Consider the following 25,115-nt stretch of genomic DNA (forward strand, 5'->3'; position numbering starts at 1 on the left):
CGGGGCGAATTGACTAGACATCGGTCCACGCCAGCAGATATCAATATGTCGGGTGCTTAGGTAGCTGGAAAAAAAGCAAAGGAGATTGATCCGTCAGAGTGGCTTTTCCTTCCCATTGAAGAAAGTCGCGCACAATTTGTTGGCAGATGTCTGTTCACTCTTCTGAGTACCTGTACAGCCCGGCTGCCTCTACCTCGCGGAGCCACAATCCCCAGGCTCTCACCCATCCGTGCCGGCTCATGTCCAAGGTATCTGCCAACTCGTCTTCCCTTAGATACTGAACATCCGTCCCCGAGACCTGCTCTCCACCGGACCGTGCGAGGCCCAGACTCGCCGATTGGATGGCCGCATTCTGCTTCGTGTAGATGGCGCGGTAGATGGCTTCTTGGGCGCTGGACCCCACGACCGTACACCCATGGCCTCGCATGAGCACGACCGGATGGGCCGGGGCGGGGGCCGGGGAAGCAGCTCCCGTGGCAGACGCGGAGAGATACTCGGCGAGGTCGCGCCCAAGTCTCACGTTGCGGATCAGCAGGTCTCGAACATCGTCCGGAGCATAGTGTATGGAAATGTCAAAGGTCGGAATCCCCTCGCCTGTCGTGGGCCAACATCGCCATGTATTGGTTAGTCGAACGCTTTCTCTGGGCAGGCGACTGACTGATCAATCAAAACACGGAATAAATACTTGCCGAGAAACCCCGCCATGTGTACACACGGCCGCAGAGGCACAGCGGTGTTTGCGTAGGGCAGGATCTCTGGGGCGTGGCTGTGGACCACCGCGCGGACGTCGGGGAACCGTTTGTAGATCTCGCTGTGAATGAAGCGTTCAACGTAGCCTCGCGGGGCGTCGGGATCGACCGCCGAAGCATCCGCAATGCGATACTGGACTATGTCCCCGTGCGACACCACGTTGGCCGGGGCCAGGTTGCAGGGCATGAGGAAGAGGGTTGGGTCGGTCGGGTGCCGGGCAGAGACATGGCCATACGCATCGAGGACGCTGGGATTGGAATGAGGTTTCAGAACAACTCGATCGTAGATGGGTGAGATGGTATAGAGAGAGCTCTCACCCGTGAAAGTGCAGTATATGGCTGCCCACGATACAGGTGTGGTAAGTGCTTCGTAGCTGATCCTCTGCAGAACTCGCTGGGGGATTGGACCTGCTGGCCATGGTCTTTGAGTAAACACCAAACACTTAGCAAAGACTAGAGGGGAATGGCAATAATCTTGGGAGCTGCCTTCTCTGGTCCTGTTATGTCTTCCCCTACCCTCAACCACAGATCAAGCCACGGGGAAGCAGGAATCCCACTGTCAGCCTTGCATCCGGCTCATGTCCCGATTCCGGTCTCGTGTTGGAACTCGAGTCCATCAAGGCATTTGGAGTTTCCTCTTCTTTCGATCACGACTTCACAGGAATCCGCCACCCACACCAATCATCAAGACAGTCTATTGAGACACCCCTTTTGACCTTTCTCTCCTTACTGAGGGAACTCTTCTCCTACCAATTCCTCAGACAATTTCCACAACCTGTCGGCGTTGCTCTTCGACACGGCGCGAGCATTTGCCCCGCCATTGATCTGGCAGTCGCTCAAGTACGCTCCGTAGTTCTCCTTGCCGTCCTTGACCACTGGCAGCCCCAGCCCAGGATCTGTGGCAGCCACCAAGCTCGTGGCGGCTCCCGCACCCTGCGTCTTCATATGGACCGCTCCACTCTTCGCCCACGCTTGGAGCGCAGTGGCCGTCTCAGGCGAGAAATGTCGTTGTAGCTCCGTTGCGATGACCCCTGGATTGACGGCTAAGCTCAAGAGTCCGTACTTGTCGTAATAGCGAGCATTGAACCCAATCGAAAACAAGAGATTGGCCACTTTGCTCTGGTTGTATCCCTCGCGCGGGAAATACGATTTGTTCTCCGGGTCCGTTTCACCCCAGTTCTTGAGTGCCTCGTACTGCGGCTGCTCGTCGTCTGGCAGAGTTTTGTTGGCCCGTTCGAAGTTGATGTCACTGAAGCGGACGCCTGCCGAGAGCGGGGACGACGAGGTGACGTTCACGACGCGCGTGGCGCCCTTGGGCCTCCCCTCTGCGGCCTTGATCAGCTTGGGCAGGATCAAGTTGGTGAACAAAAAGTGGCCGACGTGGTTGGTAGCGAAGTGCATCTCGATCCCATCCACGCTGAGTGTTCGCTCCGGAATCAGCATCACCCCAGCATTGTTGACCAGAATATCAATCGTGGGAACGTCTTTCATGGCCAGGACCTCGGCCGCTGCCTCGCGGACGGACTTTTGATTCGACAGGTCCAGCTTGAGCCCAACATATTGCACGCTGGGATATTCCTTCCGCAGAGCTTCGATGCTTTCCTGAAGCTTTGTCGGGGAACGTCCAGTGATGATAATGTGGGAGGGGGATTGAGAAGCCTGCCGGCCACCGTTAGCTTTTGCCATAGTGACCAATTCAGGGTGATTTTCGTACAAATGCCTGAGCCGTAGTAAAGCCAATCCCTCCCCTATTGACGCCCGTGATGATGATGCTTCTTCCACGAATCGATCCAGCAAAGGCGTCTGCAACGTCCAAGCTCTCGGTGTCAGCGTGAAATTCGGCGTGAGTGACTGCAGTCATGTTGCTCCAAGTCCAATCGATGTGTGTGATACTGTCGTGCAATGTAACAGTTCGCGTTCTGGCTGGACGTCTTGGAGGACATGGTTCCCGCCGGTCAATTTATATGACGGTCGTGTCCTTCTTCTGGACAAGACCCTCACGGAGATAATTCAGGTCATGTCCATGAAGTGCTGGAGGAGTTAACGACCCGAGGAATGCATTCCCTATTCCAAGCCCTCCACTATGTGTGCGTGAAGCGTAGGCCGGCAATCCCGACACGATGTCCGATGCCGTTCTGGTCCCAAAAGGGTAGAAGTTACGTTGACCTAAACTAAGGGTCGCCACGCTGTCATACAACGCTTCATCTCACTCCCGTACTCGATCAGCGTCCAGTGGTCCAATTGGCGATGGAGGGCGAGCGGATGCTGAAAAAGATTAGAATCCAAGGCGTCGTGTGTACCCCTGTAATTAAATGAAGATGAAAGGATTAGATTCTTGTTCTCAGGAGTACCTGGGCTAGAAATTGTTCCAAAACAGTCGTAGTTGGGCACGTGAAGGCCAGACTTACCTGGCTGGTCAATGATGGACAAACTGGCTGTGCTGGCTTGAATAGGAGACTCGGCAACTCAGGCGATCAGGGCAGTTACAGTGCAGAGGGTATGTACCACGGTGATAGACACTCCCTCCTCCTGGATCCTACACTCTTTGAAGACGGTTGCTAAGGCCATCGGAGAACGTTGACCAAGGCTGGTGCCAGTCAAGGTTCCTTCTCAGTCCAAGGAACAGGCAGAGATTGTCAGACCGTACCCACCATATGTTCAAGCACGCAAATAGAAAACAAGTAACTGTAAAGAAGAGATCTCCTTCGATTGCTCAAATCACAGAACTCTGAAACTTGTTTTGATTTCTTCGTCTAGACCATTTCGCCGGGTCCTGAACGTCTCGCGGAGGGCAGAGAGGACATAGGGCTCTTCGGCACTTCCCTTGCAAAGACGACTGTTCTTCTGAGAGCGTGCAAGCGGGACATTTTTGCAAGATCATGACGCCTCCACCTTTTGTCCATCATGCATGCTGCGTTTCGTTTGAGAAGGCTGTCTTTCCGCGCTTCACGGCCCTGTTCCCATGCGACCACCACGACCACCACCCCTCCGCACCAACCCACAACCACAAGCACGCTATCAATGCAGCAGGTGATTAAGTCCGCCTTCTACTCCTCAAGAATGTTGCCCCGTTCGCTCACGTACAGACCGTCCAAGAACTTTCGGATATCCTTGTTCCTCACTCTGCAGGCCTGTTGGATATCGGCGGCGGATTGTGACACGTTCTCAAGGCTATTGCCGGTGATTTCGATCTGGTCCTTGACACCCTTCGAGGCTTCCACGGTGACGCCGTCGTGCATGGTAACGTGTCGGACGATCTTCTCGCCCAAGAAGTTTCTACACATAACAAATGACAATTAGCATTTTGCTCGGTCTGCTTCTCTTTTGTCCAGATGCCATTTGAGCGATTTTTCTTTCCTCCTCTTGTTTTCGAGCAATTTTTGACGTCGGCGTGCGCGAAGAAAAGCTGAGGGGAAATTGCCTGCTCTTACCTGATTTCCAAGTGAAACAAGCCCTCGGGATTCTTCTCAATGTTGACGTTGATGGGAAAGTGGGCATAGACGTATCGCATCTTGTACTTGTATCCCTTGGTCACACCGATCACCAAGTTCTGGATAATCGACTTGACGGTTCGGAGAGCGGCGACGTTCTTTCTTTGGCCATGGTGGATTTCAATCTGAACGAGCTGTTGCCCTTGCTTGTTTTTTCCGACCGTGAAGGTGACGGCAATATGAGAGAGATCTTTGGTGAGTTTGCCTGTGCGACAAAAAGCCTGTTAGTCTCTTTCTCTTTCGAGTTCGGCCCTCGCAATGCAGGTGTCTTTTCCCATTGTTCTCTCCGGGTGGGCATGGGTATTGTCTTTCGTACCTCGAGGACCTTCGACCGTGACGATTCGTGAGCGGATGTGGATGCTGACACCCTCTGGGATGACCAGCTGCTCTTGCGAGAAGATGTACTTCATCTTGGGCAGCGGTGTGGGCGATTGATTGTGAGAGGGATACGCAGAGTCGTCTCGCACGGGAAAACCGCACTTTCAAGAAATTCCCCAATTCCCAAAATCGCAGGCCCAGTGCCAAGCCCTACTGGTTTTGTGCGTGGCTTGGCATTTTGAGAGGGGGCACCTCAGCCTTGCGGGCCGCCACGAGGCTCGCTCAAACGATGCCGTACTTGAATTTTCTTGACCAACGAATCTGCGAAAGAATCTCATATCCTACGGGATCACATTTGTAAGTTGTTCAAAATGCAGGTGCAGAGTCGCGTTCAGTGGCATGAACAAAATCAATTTCCTATCTCCCAACTCCGGGCCTGGGTATCTTATGCTAATGCGAAAACTCTTCATAAACATCCTCTGTTTTTCTCTACCACTCATCCCGCTCGCCGTGTCTCTGCCAGCAATCGTGCTACTGTTGGATCATCATCATCAACTTGGATGCCTTGTTCACGCAAGGCGTTCTTGTATCGTTGCTTCAAGCCTTCCTCATCGTCGTCTCGTTCTGCGTCGGGGAAATCGTCTGCATCAACAAGCTCGTCGTCGTCGTCATCATTATCAGATTCATCTTTTGAAGTGGCTTGGTCTCCTGCCTTTGGTTCAGAGTCCATCTTCATGTCTTTCATTACTTTCGTCAAGTCGTGTTCTCGTTTCGCGGCGCTCTCTTGGTCGCGCTCCTTCCTTCTCCTCTCCAGCTCCGGCCGATAGTCCCGTTCGAATTCCTTGCGCTTCTCCTCGACAGCCTCAAAGAATTCGTCGACACCCTCGCCGGTCATGCTCGAGACCGCCACCATGTTTAGATGAGAATAGAACTCTTCCAGCATAAGACTCATGCTATTGAGAAGGCTGGCCATGTAGCCGCTCCCTCCACCGAAACCCTCACCACCAAAGACACCTTTGTTCTGCTCTTCATTGAGAGCTTCCTGGAATTTATCGAAATCCGTCATCCATTCTCTTGCGAATTCTGCATCCTGCACATCCGTCTTGTTGAACACCAGAATCATTGGAAGCTTTGTCTTGTACAGTATCGAGCACGCGTAGAGCATGTTGGACATGAATGTGGATGTGGATGAGGTGCGCGGTGTATCGATGATGTAGGCAATGACAGTTGGGAAGGAGGATGCAAGCGACTCGAGGAGAATGCTGCCGGAAGCAGACCATACGAAGACCTCGATTTGGCCCGGCGTATCCACCAAGAAATGTTTCGGTGGTGGTACTTTACTGTCGGCCGGCGGATTTGCTCGCTTTTCAAGTAGAGTTATGATTTGATCGATCTTGGTTGCGAAGAGATTCAGAGATGTCAGGATGCCTCCGTTGGGACCAAGGTTGTACTGCTTCATGACTTCTTTGTAGTTGATACTATCGCGGATATCGATGTTGGGCTGGAACGGAACATTGATCACAGCAGGATCCAGGTTGAGTACGTATGGTTTCTTCTTGTTGACATGTAGGTAATTGTTGATGCGCTGCATGAAGGTAGTTTTGCCGGATCCTGATGACCTGTTAGAACTTATCTATCACAATTCCTCTAGTAGCCATACCAGCCATGCCAATGCAAACGACGGCGACGGGAGAAGTCGCCATGATGCCTGATCAGAACCGTGGTAATGAAGATGCTTATATGTAGACAGAGGGAATCCGATCACGTTGAATGAGTCTGGCAACTTTTGTAAAATTCCCAAGCGCTTTCGCCCTCTTCGGGAAGAAGCCGATGCCGCCCTAAGCTCTCTCTCGGCTCTTACAGGCCCCGCTGCACGTGACTGCGGAGAAACTGAGGTTTGTCATTACAATTACTGGCACTACGCTTTTGACACAATCACAATCTACGAGGTATTCGCGGTTCATCTGGGCGCCATCCTGAAAAGTACTTGACCAAGAGAGAAAACACACCTTTCAACAGACGTGCTGGAAGTTAGCATCCGGAAACCCTCGACATGACGACATCGTGAGGCGAGTATTGTGACAGTTCTAGTATGCCGGCCTTCCAGCAGTTTTTTACGTCCTTCCCCAGATCAAATTTTACATCATAAAGCAGTGTTCCATGCACTCTCTCCGGGGCATTGTATTTCCTTATCTTCTGGTTGTCTCCTCGTGGGCTTCTCTCTTCACGATAAGATCTCTTCCGTTCATTCTGCAATACAATCTTGTCTATCAATCCAGCTCCACCAGGCGGGCAGGAGACAACCCTGCCGAGACCAACGTGATTGTCTCGATCAGCGCTAGGCGAACACAACGGGTGCTCGCACATAGCGACTTCCAGAACATCTGATGGAAAGACCGCAGGCTCTAACGTTGCGAACCTGATTCGTTTTCGGCGTTCGCACAAGCAGATGCCGATGAATATCAAGACTTCTCGAAATCTCACGCAGTTATCGTCACGACAGGGGTTCGCTCCGTGCCGCAGAAACCCAAATACTCCTACCGCTTACAATCTCAGCCGGCAGCACAGCATTATTCCCGCCTTTACACGCACTCCACCTGTCCGAAGCTTTCTATTGTCTATGCTGTTTCTTTAGACTTAGCAGAATGCCAACAGAGCACATGAGAGATACGATACAACAATCTCAAATTTTAGCGTGCGGTAAATCTTAGATTTGTGTGGTTGCATTGGTGGGGGGCGAAACGCCCCAATTTGGCACCCAGTCTATAATTGCCGAGTTTGGTGTTTTTCAAAGTTCAGGCCAAGACAGCTGTCAATTGTCCTGCGTTCCGCCTTTCCGAACTCCAGAGCTGAGAGAAGATGTGCTCTGTTCGCCAAAGGATGACATGGCTAACCGAGTTCCCATGCCACGGCAGTCTTCCGTGACAATGATGAACAGCGTAGCGGACAAGGAGCACGACATCGGTGGGGATTCTATTCATGGGCGTGATGATATGTAGGGTGACCGGCCGAGAATATCCGGCCCCATAACCAGGATGAAGAACAGCAGAGGCATTTCATTGAAGGCGAGCTTTGCGAGGGCAACCATGGAATTGATCCTTCCTGTGACCGGACGACTGCTGAGCTGCAAGTGCTGACTGCTCTTCGGCTTGGAGAGTCTGTAATCGAGTATCCTGTTCAGGCAAGTGATGAGAATAATCTTTGTTCTTAGAGAGGAAGGATGGCTTGATCACTTGATAATCTTGACTTGTCTCGATACCTCGGAGAGACCCGAACTCTCCAAATGAATCCAACCAGTCTCTTGGACACCTGCCTTGAGGACAATCCGCCGCCACTCTCGAGATTCTCGCCTGAAGATGGGCCTGGGCGACGAGAATACGCAGTGGGAAGATTCCAAATGTTCCTCTCCGTTCCGTGAATCCGACGATAAGGTTTGTGATAGGGCATCTGGTGAGTTGTGCAAGATTAGAATCGTGCTAGCGACGCTCAATCTGGAAGGCGTCTGAGGAGCGCCTCACCTGACAGAGCGGTCGCTATCAGATCTGCCCGCCGGTTCTAGGGATTCCATCGAGCTTCGATGCCGATCAGTGGGTATTGTAGTACCTGAAGGTGGCATCGTGGAATTGATCTAGTGCTGCACAGACCACGGCGTCACCGGGTTTCTGCCAATGGCACCTTCCTGAGCAAGCTCGAGCGCTGCTCTTATCAACAAGCGACCAGGGGCGTATACATGGTGGATTGCCGGTGGATCTTTAGTGGATCCCGGGTGGTTTCTAGCGGCTGCTTGTCCAAAGCTTGGTCGCCGCTCACTGGCTGCTTGGTGATTGCTTGGACAAGCTTAAATCCCTTTGAGACTAAACGGACTTCCAGGCTATTCGTAGTAGTGCTGAGCCACGGCGTCAAACGAAAAGCCAAATGGACCAGCACCACATACGAGGATGCCAATCCATGCGCACCTGCCTGACTGGGTAAGAAATACTGTTCACATCTCTGTTCCTACCCCAGTCAATCTCGTTGTTCTTGCAAGTTCATTGCTGTGCACCGTTATCTCTGGACCAGCTCGCTCGTGGAGCAGTACTCGATACCTCGTGCCACTTCGTCCATGGATCAATGGGGCATGTGTTCGGTTGCCACTGATCGGCCGCGCTCCTACCTAGGTATCTGTTCCAGCCGGTGAATCGTTTCTTCCCTTCGATAACAGCCTGTGATTTCGTTCGTCCGGTCAAATCGTTCTGGACCTCCAAATCGCGACCCGAATGGCTGCCGGGTGGCAATCCTACCCCAGCCCTCCAAAATATGCCAATCCTTGCATGTGGTGGAAGCCGACATGTGGCTCTATTCCCGGGTCGAGCTTGCCTCCCTGTTGGCGAGGGCATCCCAGTTACATTGGTATGGCAAGCGCCACCAATACCTGTTCGGCAGGTGTGTTGTCTTGCCATACTTAAGCAAGCTCGCGACCACTGTGATTTCCCACTCTCCCTCCTCTTCTCACTTCTATCCAAACTCTTTTCATTCTCCTGTGCGACCTCGGCGTCGCCTGGTCATCGCCAAAGATGTCGATCATACCAACCGGGCCAATGGCCATCAGCACAGGCAACAAGGAGTTGAGTGAGCTTCAGGAGCCGGATAAACTTCGTCAGCTATCGCAGAGCGGCGCCCACCCGGGCATCCGCCAACGTCTCTGGGGCCTGCAGGCCCGTTTGGACCCTACTGTGACCTTTGAGGAATACAGCTTTTGGGCCAAGATCGAACGCGAGATGGAGGCCTTGGAATACCGCCGATACATGGCCAGGCTCAAGGGCGCAGGCATGATGGGTTACATCAAGGCCTATTTCAGCAACAGCACTGAGATAGATGCCTCCAGCATTGCCGGCTCTCATGAAGAAGTGACACAAAGTGAGAGTACCCATGGCCATCTTGAAAAGGAGAAGGAGAGGACTGCCGTTATTGCCAACAACGACACCGGCATTACCCCAATTGCGCCTTCAAGCACCCACGACTTGGATGCCGAGTGGCGACGAGCCGCCCGTGCCCTCCGCACAACTGGCTGGATCACCATCTTCTACCTCATCACCACCGACATTCTCGGTTGGAGTCAGACTCCTTATGTCTTCGCCAGCTGTGGCTACGGGCTTGGTGTGGGCATTTTCGTTCTTTTCGGCATTGCCGCCGCCGCCTCGGGCCTGATGATCTGGAAGGTCTTTCTGGCTCTCGACTCTTCACGCTACCCCATGTTGAGCTTCGGCGACCCCTTCTTCCGGCTGTTCGGTCGTAAAACCCGTCACTTCATCAACGTTGCCCAGGCCTTCCAGATGTGGTGTTCTGTCTGCGTTGTGCTCATGGGCAACTCACAGATTTTGTCGCAGCTGGCCGATGCCAAGGTCTGCTACATTGCCATCGTCATCATCAACATGGTCATCGGTATGGCCTCGGGCTGGCTGCGATCTTTGAAACACCTTGGCTGGTTGTGCAATTTCGCGGTCTGGTTCAATATTGTCAGCTTCATCATTATTTGTGCCGCTGCTGCACTGAATGGCCCGGATCCCACCGTCGCTCTCCAGACAACCCTTCTGAAAACGTTCGACCCCGTCAAGACTTTTGTTGGCACGCCACCTGCCGAATATCAACAGCAGACAACAAATTTGTTTGCAGCACAATTCAATGGTATTGACACCATCGTCTATGCGTACTCAGGGGCGCTGCTCTTCGTTGCATTTTTGTCCGAGATGCGTCATCCCATGGACTTCTGGAAGGGATGTCTTCTTGCTCAAACATTCATCCTAGTCGTGTATGTCTTCTTCGGCGCTTTCGTTTACACCTACATTGGTCAATACTCCATCACCAGCATCACGCAGGTCGTCAGCCCCTACGGTCTGCAACTTGTCAGCAACATCCTGGCCTTGGTGACCGGTTTTCTTGCTATCTTCTTGTATTTCAATATCGGCATGAAGACGGTCTATCTGGAAGTTGGTCAGGAGCTCTGCGGATTGCCGCCGATCAGCACGAAGAAGGGATACTATTTCTGGTTAGCCCTGGGACCCTTGTATTGGATCATTGCCTTGGTGCTTGCTGTTTCCGTCCCCAATTTCACCGCCATCACCAATCTCATCGGCGGCCTTCTCAGTCTCAACTTCACCTACAGTATCCCCGCCATCATGTACGTGGCCTGGGCCGTCCAGAGTGCTGCTGCACTGCCTGGCGAGGGCTTCGACCCATATACCGGTGTTACCACTCGTCATGATGAGGGCTGGCCGCGATACATGCGTGGTCTTCGCAAGAGCTGGTACTACACTGTTCCGTCGATCTTGTTCGCGCTGGGTGGTTTGGCCTCTTCCGGGATGGGTTCTTGGTCTGCTATTCAATCCCTCAAGGAGATATTCGGCCCTGGTGGCACCATCCAGACTTCTTGGAGCTGTACTGCTATCGGTTAAGCCTAATGCAACCTGGTCCTACTCAAACAGTTGGCGGACTGCATCGATTGGCGAGAAAGGTGATTTTAGCGCAATCTGGTCCAGCCTGCCCTTAGTGCTCGTTAGAGGGACAATGCGGAAGCGTCGACTGATATTTGCTTTGCAGCATCGGGTCGGAAGTACCGAAAATCTTCTTTAGGGTTGAAAGCTATAGTGTTCCCAGACAATGATAAAGTTGAGATCCTTACGCTGGTTGCCGTCATATTTTCCTTCTCATATCTCTGGATATAGAAGTGACCAGATCCACAAGTGAAGACGCCCGTAGCTTCATTCGCGCAGGGTTTACTGTGAATGTCGCATACCCGCATTTGGTAGGACGCTTTCGTGAAGGGTAGGGAATGGGAATCATGCTGTCTGCTCGAGGCCCTCGAAGCCTAAAGCCCTTCTGGCTCTGCTGAGGAGTTGAGTGAGCCGTTGAGTGATGTTCTGAAAATCTTCGGTCGTCTGGTCATTTACATTTGGCTGGGTCGGAATTCCTCGTCAGACGAAAAGTTTTTTTTTGCCCGCAGTTTGGAGATTTCCTCGACGCTCATTCACACCACCAAACCAACACATCCAACCACACTTAGTCAGAATGACGCTAGAAGACTTCGAGAGAGAGCTGGCAGAGCAGAAAGAGACGGAGAAGAGGCGCGACAGGCGCAAAGAACATGAAAAATCAGATCACCGGCACCGACACCACCATCGAAGTTCTCGACATCACGACTCGCATTACGATGACGAAGATGGGCACCGGTCAAAGAGAACGAGACATTCAAGAGACGATGACGCATCAGAAAGCAGACATAAACACAGACACCACCACCGCAGGCGAAGTCGAGAGGAGGATGAGACAGAAGAGGAGAAGCAACCTGCAACCAGCTCGGGTTCGGGGGAATTGAAGCGCGATTCGTGGATGGAGGCCCCTTCGGCGCTTGATATCGATTACATTCAGAGAAAGAGACCTGAGCCGTCGCTGCAGCCGAAGAGTGGTTCTCTAGAAGCCGACTTTGGGCTGAAGATGCACGAGCGAGAACTCAACCATCACCTGCGCGATCTCAAGAACGGCACTCCCGTCAATGACCTCGAAGCCGAACCCGCCACCCATGAAGTTGATTACAGCTTTGGAGATGCTGGCTCCCAATGGCGGATGACCAGATTAAAAGCCGTATACCGGCAAGCTGAAGAGACAGGTCGCAAGGTGGAAGACGTTGCCCTGGAACGGTATGACAGCCTCCGAGAATTCGACGATGCGAGGGAAGAAAAGATTGAACTGGATCGCCGCAAGACCTATGGCGATGGCTACGTAGGCAAGGACAAGCCTAGCGGAGAGCTGTTCCAGGAGCGGAAGATGGACGCTGGCATCAGACAACCTCATCCGCGTGAAACCGAGACCAGCCCTGACATATTGCTCGAGCAGATGCCTGTTCCGGCAACCACTGCTTCTACCCCAAAAATCGACCAGACGGCACTCAACAAACTCAAGGCTCAACTCATGAGAGCCAAAATCCGGAAAGATCCCAAAGCCGCAGATCTAGAAAAGGAGTACGATGATGCGCTTGCTGCGTTCGAATCACAGGATCCCACGGTCATCACTCTCTCTGCCATGGACAATCGCATGCTCTCGTCCGCGCCTCGGAATGAAGTCAAGGCAGTGCAGAACCGCCGTGGAGCAGAGCGCGGCCAGGTCGAGGAGAACGAAGACATGAGCATTGAAGACATGGTCCGAGAGGAACGTCGCAGCCGGGGACAGCAAGGAGGCGAGGGTCTACGACTGGCAGAGAGGATTGCCAAGGACGCCAAATTCGACAATGATCTTGACTACCTCGACGAGAATGCCGAAAAGCTGGCCAAGCGGGTCCACAAGTCCGAAATCAACCTCCGCAATGTGGCCATCAACGAGTATCAGAAACTCAATAAGATCCTGGAGAATTGTCCGCTCTGCCATCACGAAGATACGGAGACTCCCCCCATTGCTCCTGTCGTTTCACTCGCAACTAGAACGTATCTCACCCTCCCAACCGAGCCGGAACTGTCGCCGCAAGCGACCATGATCGTGCCGACCGAGCACCGCACGAACCTCCTCGAATGCGACGACGACGAATGGGAAGAGATCCGCAACTTCATGAAGTCCCTCACGCGCATGTACCACGACCAAGGACGCGACGTCATCTTCTACGAGAATGCTGCGTTTCCGCATCGGAAGCCGCACGCCGCTCTTTGTGTCATCCCGCTTCCTTACAGCTTGGGAGAAACCGCCCCCGCGTTCTTCAAAGAAGCTTTTCTGAGCACGGAAGACGAGTGGTCTCAACACAAAAAGATCATCGACACCCTCGCAAAGGCCAAGACTGGGGGGTTGGGTAAACTGGCGTTCCGGAGGAGCCTGGTGAAAGAAATGCCATATTTCCACGTCTGGTTCGAATTGGACGGTGGGATTGGACATGTAGTGGAGGACCAGGAACGGTGGCCCAGGGGCGATCTATTTGCGCGAGAGATCATTGGCGGCATGCTTGGGTTAGAACCAGATGTGATCAAGAGGCAAGGACGATGGCATCGAGGGACGGATAGTAGAGTCGAGGGTTTTAGAAAGGCGTGGAGGAAGTTCGACTGGACTAGGGTTCTCACCGAGGGCGGTGCCTAGTCGAAGCAGAGTACAAGGTCGATTGTGGGAGCGATGTCCCTCCCGTCTAAAGAATTTCTATTGTTATGAGATCTCTAAGTGAATCTCATGGTTATTCAGACCACATTGTACCTGATATCCACGAAGTCTTGACGCTGTACATCCGCTGCAATTCTCATCGTCCGGGCGATCCTGGCTCACGACCCATCACTGTGTCTTAGCCATGTAGAACGACAGCATCGAGGCAGAAGAGTCGAGACGAGACGAGACGGTCATTGTCTAGGTACAACTCCTCAGTTGTCATCGCCTACTCCACCTGGGGAGGCGGCGGGGTCTCCGATTTCGCACCCATCGTCCACCAACTCGGCCTCTCGGTTATCCGCGGTTGGCCTCCAGCATCTCACCTCGCTCAAATACTTGCAGTGCCCGAGAAGCCCCCCCAAAAAACCTGGACGAAAAAGAAGGAGTCGCTCGATGTCTTCTGGACAATTGACCCTCAGGCTTGCACCATGAAGTACGTCCCTTCACCACAAGCCCTGCGCTGGCTGCAGACGCTGGCACGGAGCCAAAGCCTGGCTACGCGTCCTGCCCGTCTCCCTCGAACATACACCCCTTTCCTCCGCGCGGGCGCCAGCAGCAGACACTTCCACGCGACGGCCCAATTAGACAGGATAGAAACACACACGCTCTCAGACATTGGCGAAGGGGTGAAAGAGGTACAGATCATCCAGTGGTTCGTGGAAGAGGGGGCCCCGATCGAGGAATGGAGCCCGCTGTGCGAGGTGCAGAGCGACAAGGCCTCGGTCGAAATCACCTCCAAGTACAGCGGTGTGATCAAGAAGATCCATTTCCCGCAGGATGCCGTCGTGCAGGTGGGTGACGCGATGCTCGACATCGAGGTGGAAGGGGATGAAGACGAACCACAACAAGAGGAGGTGGAACCCCCCGCCGCTCCGGCTCAGGACGATCCGGGCAAGGTCGCGGCTGAGGAGCAGGCGGCAGAGGGTGGTGGTGACAGAGTCGTTTCGCCCAAGGAGCAAGACACGTCGGCTCCTCCTCCTTCTACTGCAGCGCCCAAAGCACTAGGCAAATTCGCCTCTCTGGCCACTCCAGCCGTCAGGGGAATGTTGAAGGAGCACGGAATCGCGATTGAAGACATCACGGGCACAGGCAAGGACGGCCGCGTGTTGAAGGAGGATGTGCAGCGATATCTCGAGCAACGCTCGGCTCAAGCTCCCGCTGCCGCTGCTGTTGCACCCGCATCATTTGCACCATCGAAGCCCAGCATCGAAACGAAGCAGACCGAGACCGCGCAGAGGCTGACGCCGATCCAGGCAGCCATGTTCAAGAGCATGACGGGATCCCTGAGCATCCCGCACTTCCTGTACTCGGACACGATCGACATCACAAACCTGGCGTCGATGCGGAGGCGCTTGAACGCCGCGCGCGACCCGGCGGCGACGACCCCCAAACTCTCGTACCTCCCGTTCATCGTCAAGGCCGTGTCGCTGGCGATGACCCAGTACCCGCTGCTGAACGCGCGGCTGGACCTGGCCAGCGACGCCAAGAAGCCGCAGCTGATGATGCGGTCGGTGCACAACGTCGGGATCGCCATGGACACGCCCAACGGGCTGGTCGTGCCGGTGGTCAAGGCCGTCAACGGGCGGTCCATCGCGTCCGTCGCGCAGGAGATCCAGCGGCTGGCGCAGCTCGGGCAGGCGGGCAAGCTCGGCAGCGACGACCTCACCGGCGGCACCATCACGGTCAGCAACATCGGCAACATCGGCGGCGAGGTCGTGGGCCCCGTCATCATCGAGGGCCAGCTCGCCATCATGGGCATCGGCAAGGTCAAGACCGTGCCCGTCTTCGCCGAGGACGGCGTGACCGTCAGGCCCGCGCAGACGGTCAACCTGAGCTGGAGCGCGGACCACAGGGTCGTCGACGGCGCCACAATGGCCCGGATGGCGCAGGTGGTGCAGAAATATCTCGAGGAGCCGGGGACAATGGTTGTCGATATGAGCTAATAAAAAAAAGGAATAGATTATATCCTTGAGCTTTTTGGGGGGGTTGAAAACGTCTGTGATACGTAAAATATCTTTTACAACGTTAGTATTTAAGATCAAGACGCCGAAGCTCCCACGAGGGCTAATGTCATGGTTGTTTCAAGCAAAATAGTATGGTATATTATCGGAAAATGTCTCTAGCTGATCAACTTGGCGTTCATGCCCACAATGCACCGGACAATATCCCAATCGCCCCCTTGTCCGACCCAGTCGGTGACTACGATGCCGGTGCTCCAGTCGCCGTCCTTGACGTGGCCGTTGTTGCCGATCATGTGCTTCTGGCACAGGTGGGAGACGACGGCCGGGTTGACCTCGGCGGCGATCTTCTCGGGCCAGCAGTTGACGTTCCAGAAGTTGCTGGCGCTCAGGAAGTTGATGTACAGCGGGTACTTCTTGTCGCCGACGTTCTGGCCGCGGAAGAGGCAGCAGCCGCTGCGCTCGAGGTGGTCGCAGGCGTAGGCGATCTTCTGCTCGATCGACGGCTTCTCCATGACCTGGTAGAAGTCCTGCACGCAGATGTCGCCCGACGGGCACATGGAGTTGGGCGTGTTGTCCGCCCACACGTGCCCGTCGATGCCCCAGCCGCGCCCATTCCACTCGTGCCGCAGCGGCTCCTCGAGCACGAAGCGCCGAACCAGCACGATGCGCCCGCGCACCTCGCCCAGCGCCGGCACGCGCGGCTCCGTGTACCACTCGCGCGGGTTGGTGTAGTGGTTCTTCAGGATGCGCGACAGCTGCTCGTCCGTGCCCTTGCCCGTGCCCTCGCGCTTGAGCGACAGGATCAGCGTCTCGCTGGGGTTCGCCTTGAGGAACTCCAGGATCTGGTTGTACAGGTCGCGGAAGTGCTTGGCGCCCGTCAGCGAGATGGGGAACGACGAGTGCACGAGCATCAGCTTGTCCGAGTTCGGGTCGTACGGCTCCGGCACCTGCACGCGGATGTCGAAGAAGCGGACGCCGTTCTTCAACTGCTCCTTGGGCGACACCGCCTGACAACGCACCGACGGCGCCGCCTGGTAGTGTGTAGGCGAATTATGGGTGCCGGGAACTGAGAGGACGCCGAGCGGGGTGTGGTCCGGGAGGTCTTTCATCCAGCTTTCCATGTGGGAGGTGTTGTAGAGAGCCACGAAAGACGTGTCGGGCAGGAAGATGCCAGTAAAGCGCAACTTGGGATTGGGAGCCAGAGCCACGAGCGATGCAGTCTCGGCCGTCGGCACAGGGCAGTACATCTGATGCTTCCCTCCCATCTCCGTCTGGAAAGTCAATCGAAGCCGCTCATTGGGCTTGTTGATGACTGCTTTGATGTCCGTAGGCACTAACGTGAACGGCGGCAGCTTGATCGAAACCTCTCGCGTCGCAAAGGGCTTCGCGTCCGCAGGGATCTGGGGTACCGCTTTGCGGGTGGTGTTGTTCGTTAGGCCCAGCCCATTGGTGATTTGCGCCAACGACGTCGTCACATTTTGCATCTGAAAGCCCTCGTCTGGTGCAGGATCGAAATGCTCAACCAGCACCAGAGTTAGCGGATTGTTGCTGACATTGCGGATAGTAACGGGGGGCGCCATGTTGGGCGGCCGCTGTTGTCGTCGAGGTTTTCGAAAGGACGGAAGGAAGTTCATGGGCGCTCTTGGGGATGACGAATAGAGATAAAAAGGGACCAAGATGCGATTGACAGCGAATGAGAACCACGGGGCTAGAGCTGCAGCTTTCAGCTGAGGTCGATCCCTGAGGGCCTGGTTTGAGCTCAATCCGAGGCCAGGTCGACGAGATTCGTCAGCGAAGCGAAGGGGATCAGCGAGGGGATTCGCGGGGCACTGCTAGGCCCCAATCGCATTGCTTGCCGAGCGGTGAGGCGCTTCCACATGCTCAGCTCGGCGTGAGAAGCTGTGTCAAAGGATTCAAGGCTGCGTGTGGCCTGCCGGAAATCGCCGGTGATGGCGGCGCGGACATGGACTGCGGAGTCTGGAGTTGTCGATTGGTCCTCCGCAAGGTATCCTGGATAACAGATGATGCCCTTGTCGAGGAGATGACAGTAGACGTCGGTCAAAGAGATCATCGGAGCGTCCAGGAGGCGCGACGACCACCTCGCAGTCAAGACCGTTGACCAGCGTCCTCCTCTTTATGTCCCCCACTCCCTTCATGAAGCTCCCCAATATTCTGTTGTGATTACTTGTGTATAGATAAATAAATGATATATGAAGCCACTCAGGCATCTTCGTCCTTACCGTCCCACAATATCTGGCCCTTCCAAATCGCTCGACCATGCGCAAACCCCACAATGAGCCACAACACGAACAATATCGCAGTCATAGCACTGCTGACCCATTTAACACCAGGACTATCCAGCACCATCCCAATTGCAGTCGTGGCAAGCGCAAGGCCTGCGTTAGGGAAGACAAAACCCCACCACGTGAGTGTGAAACTCATAGTCTTGATCCCATTGAAGACGGAGATGGTGGCGATGGCGCAGTACCAAAACGCAAGCAACCAAAGAAATATTCCGGCAATGCTACCAGTGACGCGGAGAACCTCGGGTGCCGAAACAGTTTGGACACCTAGAAACTCAGCCGGGAGGATGGACGGTGCACGTTCGGCAAGCATGACCAGGCCTGCTGCAGTATATGCCGTCGGCCCAACTGCGACATACATGCCAGGCCGCAGAGATGGCATTGGAAGATCGGCAACGAACAGACGAATGACCCAAATCGCGTAAAGGAAGATGGTGACCATCCACCCTAGCCCTTGGAACGTAACTCCAGCGACAAAAATAGGAATCCCGGCCGCAGGTTCTTGGTTTTGCAGCACCACCCCAGCCAGTGGACCGGCGACTATGAGAGGGTACACGGGTAAGATCCAGGCCGGCGTCATCCCTCGGATATTGATCCTTTGAGTAACGAACAGGAGGTTGTACTGGAAAATCGCAAAGAGCAGGGCAAAGCCGCAGTACACCCAGAAGCATGTCTTGATCGCCGTGTCTAGCCAGACGCCGCAACCAGCGTAATGACCATATGAGTCCGCAGCCTGGATGATAAGGCTGACCGAGACCCAGAATGTGCCAACGAAGAAGGCTTCTCCAGAATGGATGAACGATCGTCTAAGTGAACCGGACGCCACAATGAATCTCCGCGTTATCACTGCTGTGAAGGATACGAACATGATCAGATCAGTGATGAAGATGGCTTTGCCGGCTGTGATCAAGCCATGGAATTTGTATGGCGTCTGGTAGATGACATTAGCTAGCGAACCGGTGGCCATGGTCGCCGAGAACCACGCCCATGTGAAGTGATTCAGTCTTTCTCTCGTCACCGGCCGCTGTTCCTGCATCGGCCGAGAATGCAATTTCTCCTCATCTCGCTGACCCTCCCATGCAGTGCTCATGTCGATAGGGTTGGATGGAGAGCCAGAGCGATAGTAGCTGGTCAAAAAAGGTCCGCAGTGCAAGTATATTGGTGGACGCTGGGAGAATAATCATGGTCGATATCGTCAACCTATACACCGGCAGCGTCTGTTTTGGTTCTTCCACATCTTGTCTATGCAATCCACAACAACAAAATAGCATACACAACAATGAAGACGGTGACGGACGACGAGCAGCACAAAGTGGCTGTGACGTCACAGCATATCAACACATTGAGAAATAAAATGTAATGACAAAATCATGGTCTTTTGAATAGTTAGAGGTGAGCCCCCAACAGCGAAGCTTGAACTTGTTGCTTTCCACAACGGGCCGATGGATTGATTTATTCCTTCACAAAGAGAGTGCTTGTTTCGGAGTAGAATGAGTGACTTTCACAGTGCTAGCCGGTTGAGAAAGACCGACGTGGAAGCTGAGGCACACATGCCGGTCAGCCGCCCCCAGCAGCTTCATACCATCATATCGTCCTTCTGCCTACCTATGGGATGATCTTGGCCGCTCTCATTCTGTCAAAAGCAATCGCATAGGCTTTGACGGTATCAATCGTTTCCTTGAATCCGACGGCTCGGGCGGCGCTCAGGTCGTATTGGCGATCAAAGAACGCCTTGTCCATCAAAAAGTCCATGAAAGGCCAGTAATACAAGTCCAATCGACTGGCTTTGAGGCCTTCTCTCTTGACCATGTTGGTCCAGGCTTCAGAGTGCTTCTTCACAAACTCCGCTGGTGGTTCGAAAGTGCCCTGAGGACCAATTCCTTCAAGGCCAAAGTAAGCGCAAATCCCAGGCCATACATCAGCCCAGGTCACCACGTCGCCGTTTGCCACATTGAAAGCCTTTCCAGACCCGCACTTCTCTGGGTTCAACGCCGCATAGATTTCCATCTTTGCTGCAATGTCCTGAAATGTGTCGGTGTGTTTGTGACGATAGCCATGCTCGGCACCGGGATATGGGACCTTGGCCTCAGCTCCATGGACCTCGCGATACAGGCTGAGGTAGAAGGCCAGGCCTTGTGCCATATTCATGACGTTAGTCCCTGGCACAAACCCAATCATGGCATCTGGCCGGATTTCAGTGAAGGTCCAAGAGGCTCCCTTGGACAGAGAATCAAGAACATCATATTGTGAGTAGTAGAAGATGTCGTCCGCAATCGGCTTCGGGACGCGAGGATACGTTTCTTTGAGCGGAGGCACGATTTTGACGACATCCGGGCGTTCTGCAATGATGATTAGTCAAGTCCCAGGAGCAGCGCAAATCAAACATACCCACTCCATACGCCTTTCCTCCCGTTTGTAGGATGAAGCTCTTGATGTTAGGCGAGACCTTCTGCACAGCCTCCACCGCGGTTTTGATAAGGTTGGTATTGACTTCCTTGAGCGTCTTTTTGTCCTTCCCTGGGTCAAGGTAGACAAACAAGAAGACATGGGTAACAGTGGCGACGTTCGAGACCTTTTCCTTCAGCGCCTCAACAACAGTGTCGACCGTGGCAGTGAGATCAATGCCGCTGGCCAGGTGAAGTCGTGGATCGTTAGGCCACTGGGCATCTGAGATCGACAGGGGTCGATTGGACAAGGCGGTAACCTGACTGAAAGTGGCGGGACTGGGATAGCTCAGAGCTTCTTTCACCAGGGCCCATCCCGATATACCAGATGCTCCGAAGACGAGGGCGTGGAAGTTGGTCGACATTGTTGTAGTGCAGCCTTCGTGGTTACTCGAGTAAATAGACAGCAGATGAAAGCCAACATACCGTTCTTCATGATTCGCCCACATTTATATTTGTCGCCCTAAGTACAATGTTCCCCAAAACATCACCTCACCACAATCGTACAACCACCTCGTATAGAGTGGTCATGTACATTGAGCCAGGCGCAGCAGGACTCTGCACAAGGGGCAAATATCCATTGGCACCATTTGTCTCCAAACCGCCTCCATGTACACACCCAGATAGGGAGGTGGAGAACATTCAGTGACTTCTTAGTAGCACGGAGATACATCTGTCTGGATCAGAATAAGCATCCACGATCCGATTTAGGAGTTTGCAGAGCTCGACACTCCATCGTATTTGCCATAAATCGGCCGAAGCGGACGAGCTGTATGCTGAGGGTCCTTTTGTAGAGACGGGGAATTGCCGGTCTGGAGGACGGATACGATCCCATTCTGGATCATAAGACCAACCTTAGTGGTAAAGACTGACAAAGCACATCATCGAACATCGGGTGATGGGTAAGAGAACGTGAGGGATGGAGGGAGTTGCCAAGCCCGACGGAAGAACTAAGATGCCGACAGCCACTAGAGGTAAAAAAAGCCTTGGCAGGCCACAGACCCACTAGCAGAAAAAGGTGCTATATATTCTTGTAACGCCAAAAGTCTTTCACAAATCGTCACACAAAGCAACGTGGCGCAGCGGAAGCGCGCCGGGCTCATAACCCGGAGGACCTTGGATCGAAACCAAGCGTTGCTATTTTTTAAGCCCTATGGCTACCATTTTTGATCCATAAAAAAAAATATTGGCTTTATTTTTGATCCCGTTGAGTCATCCAAGAGTCGTTAGATGCCCGAGACGTTTTGCGAGGCACATTTCGCATTGTGCAAGTGCGTGCGGGGAATGCGTGCGGAGAAGCACAAGGCTGCCAAGACATCAGAGTTTGGCCAGTAAAAGTCTTCATCTACTTGTAGACAATCCGGTCAGCGGAGGTACGAGCAGAGGACTTGGTACGTCCAGCCTACACTAACCTATTGCCATAGAGGCAAATCCACCCTAGTCAGAATTTCTGCCTCAATTCTCATTTTCAACACGGCTATCATCGTGGCTGGTTTGGAATAATCCGCTCCATCTCGATTACAAATTGAAGCAGCGCGTCGAGACCGACGATGTCTTTCTCACACGCCCAACTTTATTCACAACTGGTAAAAGTTCGTTCCAATGACTGATGCCCGGCGCAGCGGTCACCATGTTCACGAAACAAGGGTGCTGAGCTATGGACACCTTGGTACTGCTACTTACGATGAACGACACCACGAATGGAGGTTCTTGCGCCAGGGTCAATTTCGAGAAGCAGATGGCTTAGGAGGAGCGCGGCATAGCTGGAACGGCTCATCTCACTTCCTGTTGGCAGACGAAAGAACTTGGATTCCCGCGCCAGAATCTGCGCAAGCATCTCGAACAGTGCAAGACGCCAGACTTGGTCGTGGACTACAAAATTTCTTCCTGAAGCGAGTTCCCGATGCTGCCTTCGTGGCCGTCGAGTTACCCGCTTCGCCAAACACCGTCGCATCGAGGAGACATCAACTATCAGAAAATGCGCTTGCTTTTGGGCATGCTCGACGTCCGTTTGACTCTACCTTGCACAATAACGCACCCTACACTCCTATTGTCGCCATTCGATCCTGCTCAAGGCGCGAAACTCTGCAGCTCTTGGTCATCGAGGCGCGTCAAGTTGCAATCCCCAACGAGGCTGGTCTGTCAGATTTGTGCATAGTACCTTCCATCGCAAGCAAAGTGTCAGGATGCTGGACCGACTCGACAGACGAGATACTTCAGGTGGCGTCGTCGAGCCATTCCAGGGGCACACAGTTTCTTGTTGTCAAGGCGAGCAGCACGACCATTTTGCGGCCGATGTTGTCAACGTCGAAAGCGTCAGAAGGGCTTCTAGACCCACGTCCAGTAGTCACTATTCCGCATTCGAGGACAGGAGCCCAACCTCATGCACATGCCGCCTTCAATCCCCATGATCAGAGTCTCGTGGCACTTGTAGACACCAGTGGGCAATGGAGCATCTGGAAAGTCACGGGAAGAAATTCAAGGTCGGCCCGCATCCTACACCAGGTATCTCTGAAAGCCTCAAACAATATACGGAGCATTGGACAACAATCTCTGTCCTCAAAAGTCTCAACATACAAGGACACATGGCACCGAGTCTGCTGGTTGGCGGACCCCGAGGGATTTATGGACAGACTCTTAGTGTGCAATCGACGCTTTGCTGCAGCTTTTGATCGGACAGGATCGTTCTTGGGTGAGGTCGACATGCGTCTGGGCTCTCAGCTCGATCGGAACCTGATTCTCGAGGTCAAAAATAGTGGCCGTCGGAGCGACCACGTATTTGTCCTGACCACATCGCGCTTCTTGATATTCAGTTCACCTCAGAGCAGTGGTAATGACAGAGACTCAGGCGAAGTGCTGGAATTGGTGTGTTCCTGGAACCATTACCGAGACCGGAATGATCTGGGTCTCCGCATGAGCGTGCTTGAATCCTCAAAAGGTACGTGTGTTTCTTGTCATGTACAAGCGGCGTCTAACACAGCCTTAGATTCGTGGGTACTGCTCTATTCAGCCACCAGCCATTTGGCTATCCTGTACGTCTTCGGGCAAGAGGGGGTGGCTTCAACGACTGTCTCCATGCAAGACCCCTCAACCTTCCAGTTCTCGCAGCAGCTCAAAGGACGCATGAAGGATGTCATTGACATCACGATGTGTCCAGTCGCCTTCTCAGACCAAAATCAGCATGCCGGCGCCGTTGGATTTGGCCTTATCAAGCTTGTCGCCAGCTTAGGTACAGGAGAGATCATTGAAGCATTGTACAAGAATGAACTCGGCCAGTTTGGTCTGTCGAATCACCTGCCAGAGACGATTTCGCATTTACCATTGCCACGGTCGCTGGACAACTATCCAATCAGTGCTAAATATGTCATGGACGAGGATCTAGATGATTTTGTGGTGCCGGATAGCGGAGGAACAGACGATTTTGCCGGGAACGCCAGCTCTGCACGAACAACTCCGCAAGATGCGCAACGTATTTCTCTCAATTTTCGAGATTGGCAACGTCTTCTGCAGTACGAAGTGCTGAAGGAGAATGTCGACGACAGAATGTCTTTCGAATTGGCCCTGCAGCGGGTCATTGAATATCTGGAACACCTCAAAGTTGAGAAAAAGATAACACCCATCCATCTATTGTCAGATATTACCGATAGCTGTCGAATCACGGACGTGGAACACGATTCTCAAGTCTCAGATGAATGGCTTGATACTCTTGCTCTTCAGGCTGGTATCACGGTCGAACCGACTGCGCAGGTCATAGGAGGTGTACCAAGTTCTTCACGCAGACATACACTTCTTGACATTTATGAGGGTTTAGTCAGAGAATATCTCGAACCACTGTCCAACCAGGTCACAGATCGAGGTCGGGTCAATCGCGAAAGGCTGGTCCGCCAAATAGTGGGAGATGCATTCTTCGGCGCATTCGTGTTGACCTCTGGGATAGCTGCACTTCCGCCCGCTTCTCCAGGACCATACTGGACACCGACCCAGGACAGCGAAGGTCCATCCCCATCCCTGGGTCTGGACTCAGATGATCCAACAGCATCACAGGCACCGACGCCCGAGGCTCTCCCAGATACAGAGGAACGGGCAGTTACCCGTCTGCGCAATTATGCATTATTTCGTCACGACGTGCCACCTTTATTGCTGGACCATCAAGCTACTATCTCCAACATCTTGGTCCATCTTCCAGAATCCATTGAACAGAACCCAGAAGATTATTCCTACCAGCAGACGAATCAAATGATGAAGCTGGCGCAGGAGGAGATGGCAGCTGAGTCGTTGAATCCCAAAGAGAGAAAGAAGGCTCTGAGATCTGCGGTGCGCCTCCAACGGAAATTGGAAAGAACTCAACTCATCAGTCAAGAAGTCGTGATGCGACGAAACCTGCTACCTGACATCAGCAGTGGACCAAAGGCCGCCGCCCTGCCACTGCGAGAAGTCCAAAGCAGTCAGCCAGCCGCACCGAGTTCGAGTCAGACGACCGGCCCAGGTCAAGGGGCAATCCCGGGATTCAGCATGACGCAGCCAGAGAGGGGTGCTTATGGAACCAGACAAGCAGAGAAAAAGGGAAAGAAGGGACAAAAGAGACGAGCGGGCTTTTAGATATCGCGCAGGCTGGTGATGGTCTGAAACGCACATTAGAAACTTATGCTGATGCCAAGGCCTGCCAAAAGGGGTGAGGGAATTACCCCGGATTTTTGGA

General features: G+C 53.6%; 9 protein-coding genes and 1 non-coding gene across 10 annotated transcripts; 4 read left to right on the plus strand and 6 right to left on the minus strand.

Annotated features, from left to right (window-relative positions):
* Nucleotides 1-1,171: 1,171 nt before the first annotated feature.
* Nucleotides 1,172-3,047, minus strand: PV07_03138 (uncharacterized protein). Its single transcript, XM_016389808.1, has 2 exons — nt 2,464-3,047; nt 1,172-2,408 (listed from the first exon to the last, which is right to left on the minus strand). Exons 1-2 carry the CDS (start codon nt 2,608-2,610, stop codon nt 1,476-1,478), a joined length of 1,080 nt encoding a protein of 359 aa, XP_016251710.1. The 5' UTR covers nt 2,611-3,047; the 3' UTR covers nt 1,172-1,475.
* A 53-nt stretch (nt 3,048-3,100) lies between these two features.
* On the minus strand, nt 3,101-4,727 carry PV07_03139 (uncharacterized protein). The gene is made up of 3 exons (XM_016389809.1): nt 4,557-4,727; nt 4,181-4,445; nt 3,101-4,025 (listed from the first exon to the last, which is right to left on the minus strand). The coding sequence occupies exons 1-3, from the start codon at nt 4,648-4,650 to the stop codon at nt 3,797-3,799; spliced, it is 588 nt and encodes a 195-aa protein (XP_016251711.1). The 5' UTR covers nt 4,651-4,727; the 3' UTR covers nt 3,101-3,796.
* Nucleotides 4,728-4,948: 221 nt separating this feature from the next.
* Nucleotides 4,949-6,315, minus strand: PV07_03140 (uncharacterized protein). The gene is made up of 2 exons (XM_016389810.1): nt 6,219-6,315; nt 4,949-6,169 (listed from the first exon to the last, which is right to left on the minus strand). Exons 1-2 carry the CDS (start codon nt 6,259-6,261, stop codon nt 5,055-5,057), a joined length of 1,158 nt encoding a protein of 385 aa, XP_016251712.1. The 5' UTR covers nt 6,262-6,315; the 3' UTR covers nt 4,949-5,054.
* A 5,261-nt stretch (nt 6,316-11,576) lies between these two features.
* PV07_03141 (uncharacterized protein) lies at nt 11,577-13,765 on the plus strand. Its single transcript, XM_016389811.1, has one exon. The coding sequence runs from the start codon at nt 11,603-11,605 to the stop codon at nt 13,646-13,648; it is 2,046 nt and encodes a 681-aa protein (XP_016251713.1). The 5' UTR covers nt 11,577-11,602; the 3' UTR covers nt 13,649-13,765.
* A 289-nt stretch (nt 13,766-14,054) lies between these two features.
* On the plus strand, nt 14,055-15,869 carry PV07_03142 (uncharacterized protein). Its single transcript, XM_016389812.1, has one exon. It carries the CDS (start codon nt 14,137-14,139, stop codon nt 15,649-15,651), a length of 1,515 nt encoding a protein of 504 aa, XP_016251714.1. The 5' UTR covers nt 14,055-14,136; the 3' UTR covers nt 15,652-15,869.
* PV07_03143 (uncharacterized protein) lies at nt 15,681-17,373 on the minus strand. The gene has a single exon (XM_016389813.1). The coding sequence runs from the start codon at nt 17,301-17,303 to the stop codon at nt 15,828-15,830; it is 1,476 nt and encodes a 491-aa protein (XP_016251715.1). The 5' UTR covers nt 17,304-17,373; the 3' UTR covers nt 15,681-15,827.
* A 55-nt stretch (nt 17,374-17,428) lies between these two features.
* Nucleotides 17,429-17,740, minus strand: PV07_03144 (uncharacterized protein; the record flags this gene model as incomplete). The annotated part of the gene is made up of 1 exon (XM_016389814.1): nt 17,429-17,740. One exon carries the CDS (start codon nt 17,738-17,740, stop codon nt 17,429-17,431), a length of 312 nt encoding a protein of 103 aa, XP_016251716.1.
* Nucleotides 17,741-19,272: 1,532 nt separating this feature from the next.
* Nucleotides 19,273-21,145, minus strand: PV07_03145 (uncharacterized protein). Its single transcript, XM_016389815.1, has 2 exons — nt 20,361-21,145; nt 19,273-20,311 (listed from the first exon to the last, which is right to left on the minus strand). Exons 1-2 carry the CDS (start codon nt 20,863-20,865, stop codon nt 19,578-19,580), a joined length of 1,239 nt encoding a protein of 412 aa, XP_016251717.1. The 5' UTR covers nt 20,866-21,145; the 3' UTR covers nt 19,273-19,577.
* A 339-nt stretch (nt 21,146-21,484) lies between these two features.
* On the plus strand, nt 21,485-21,556 carry PV07_03146. Its single transcript has one exon. It is a non-coding gene; the product is annotated as a tRNA-Met (tRNA).
* Nucleotides 21,557-22,018: 462 nt separating this feature from the next.
* PV07_03147 (uncharacterized protein) lies at nt 22,019-25,015 on the plus strand (the record flags this gene model as incomplete). Its single annotated transcript, XM_016389816.1, has 2 exons — nt 22,019-23,354; nt 23,403-25,015. 2 exons carry the CDS (start codon nt 22,019-22,021, stop codon nt 25,013-25,015), a joined length of 2,949 nt encoding a protein of 982 aa, XP_016251718.1.
* Between the last annotated feature and the right edge of the window lie 100 nt (nt 25,016-25,115).

This window comes from Cladophialophora immunda (genome assembly GCF_000835495.1).
Source record: "Cladophialophora immunda strain CBS 83496 unplaced genomic scaffold supercont1.2, whole genome shotgun sequence".
Lineage (NCBI taxonomy): Eukaryota > Fungi > Ascomycota > Eurotiomycetes > Chaetothyriales > Herpotrichiellaceae > Cladophialophora > Cladophialophora immunda.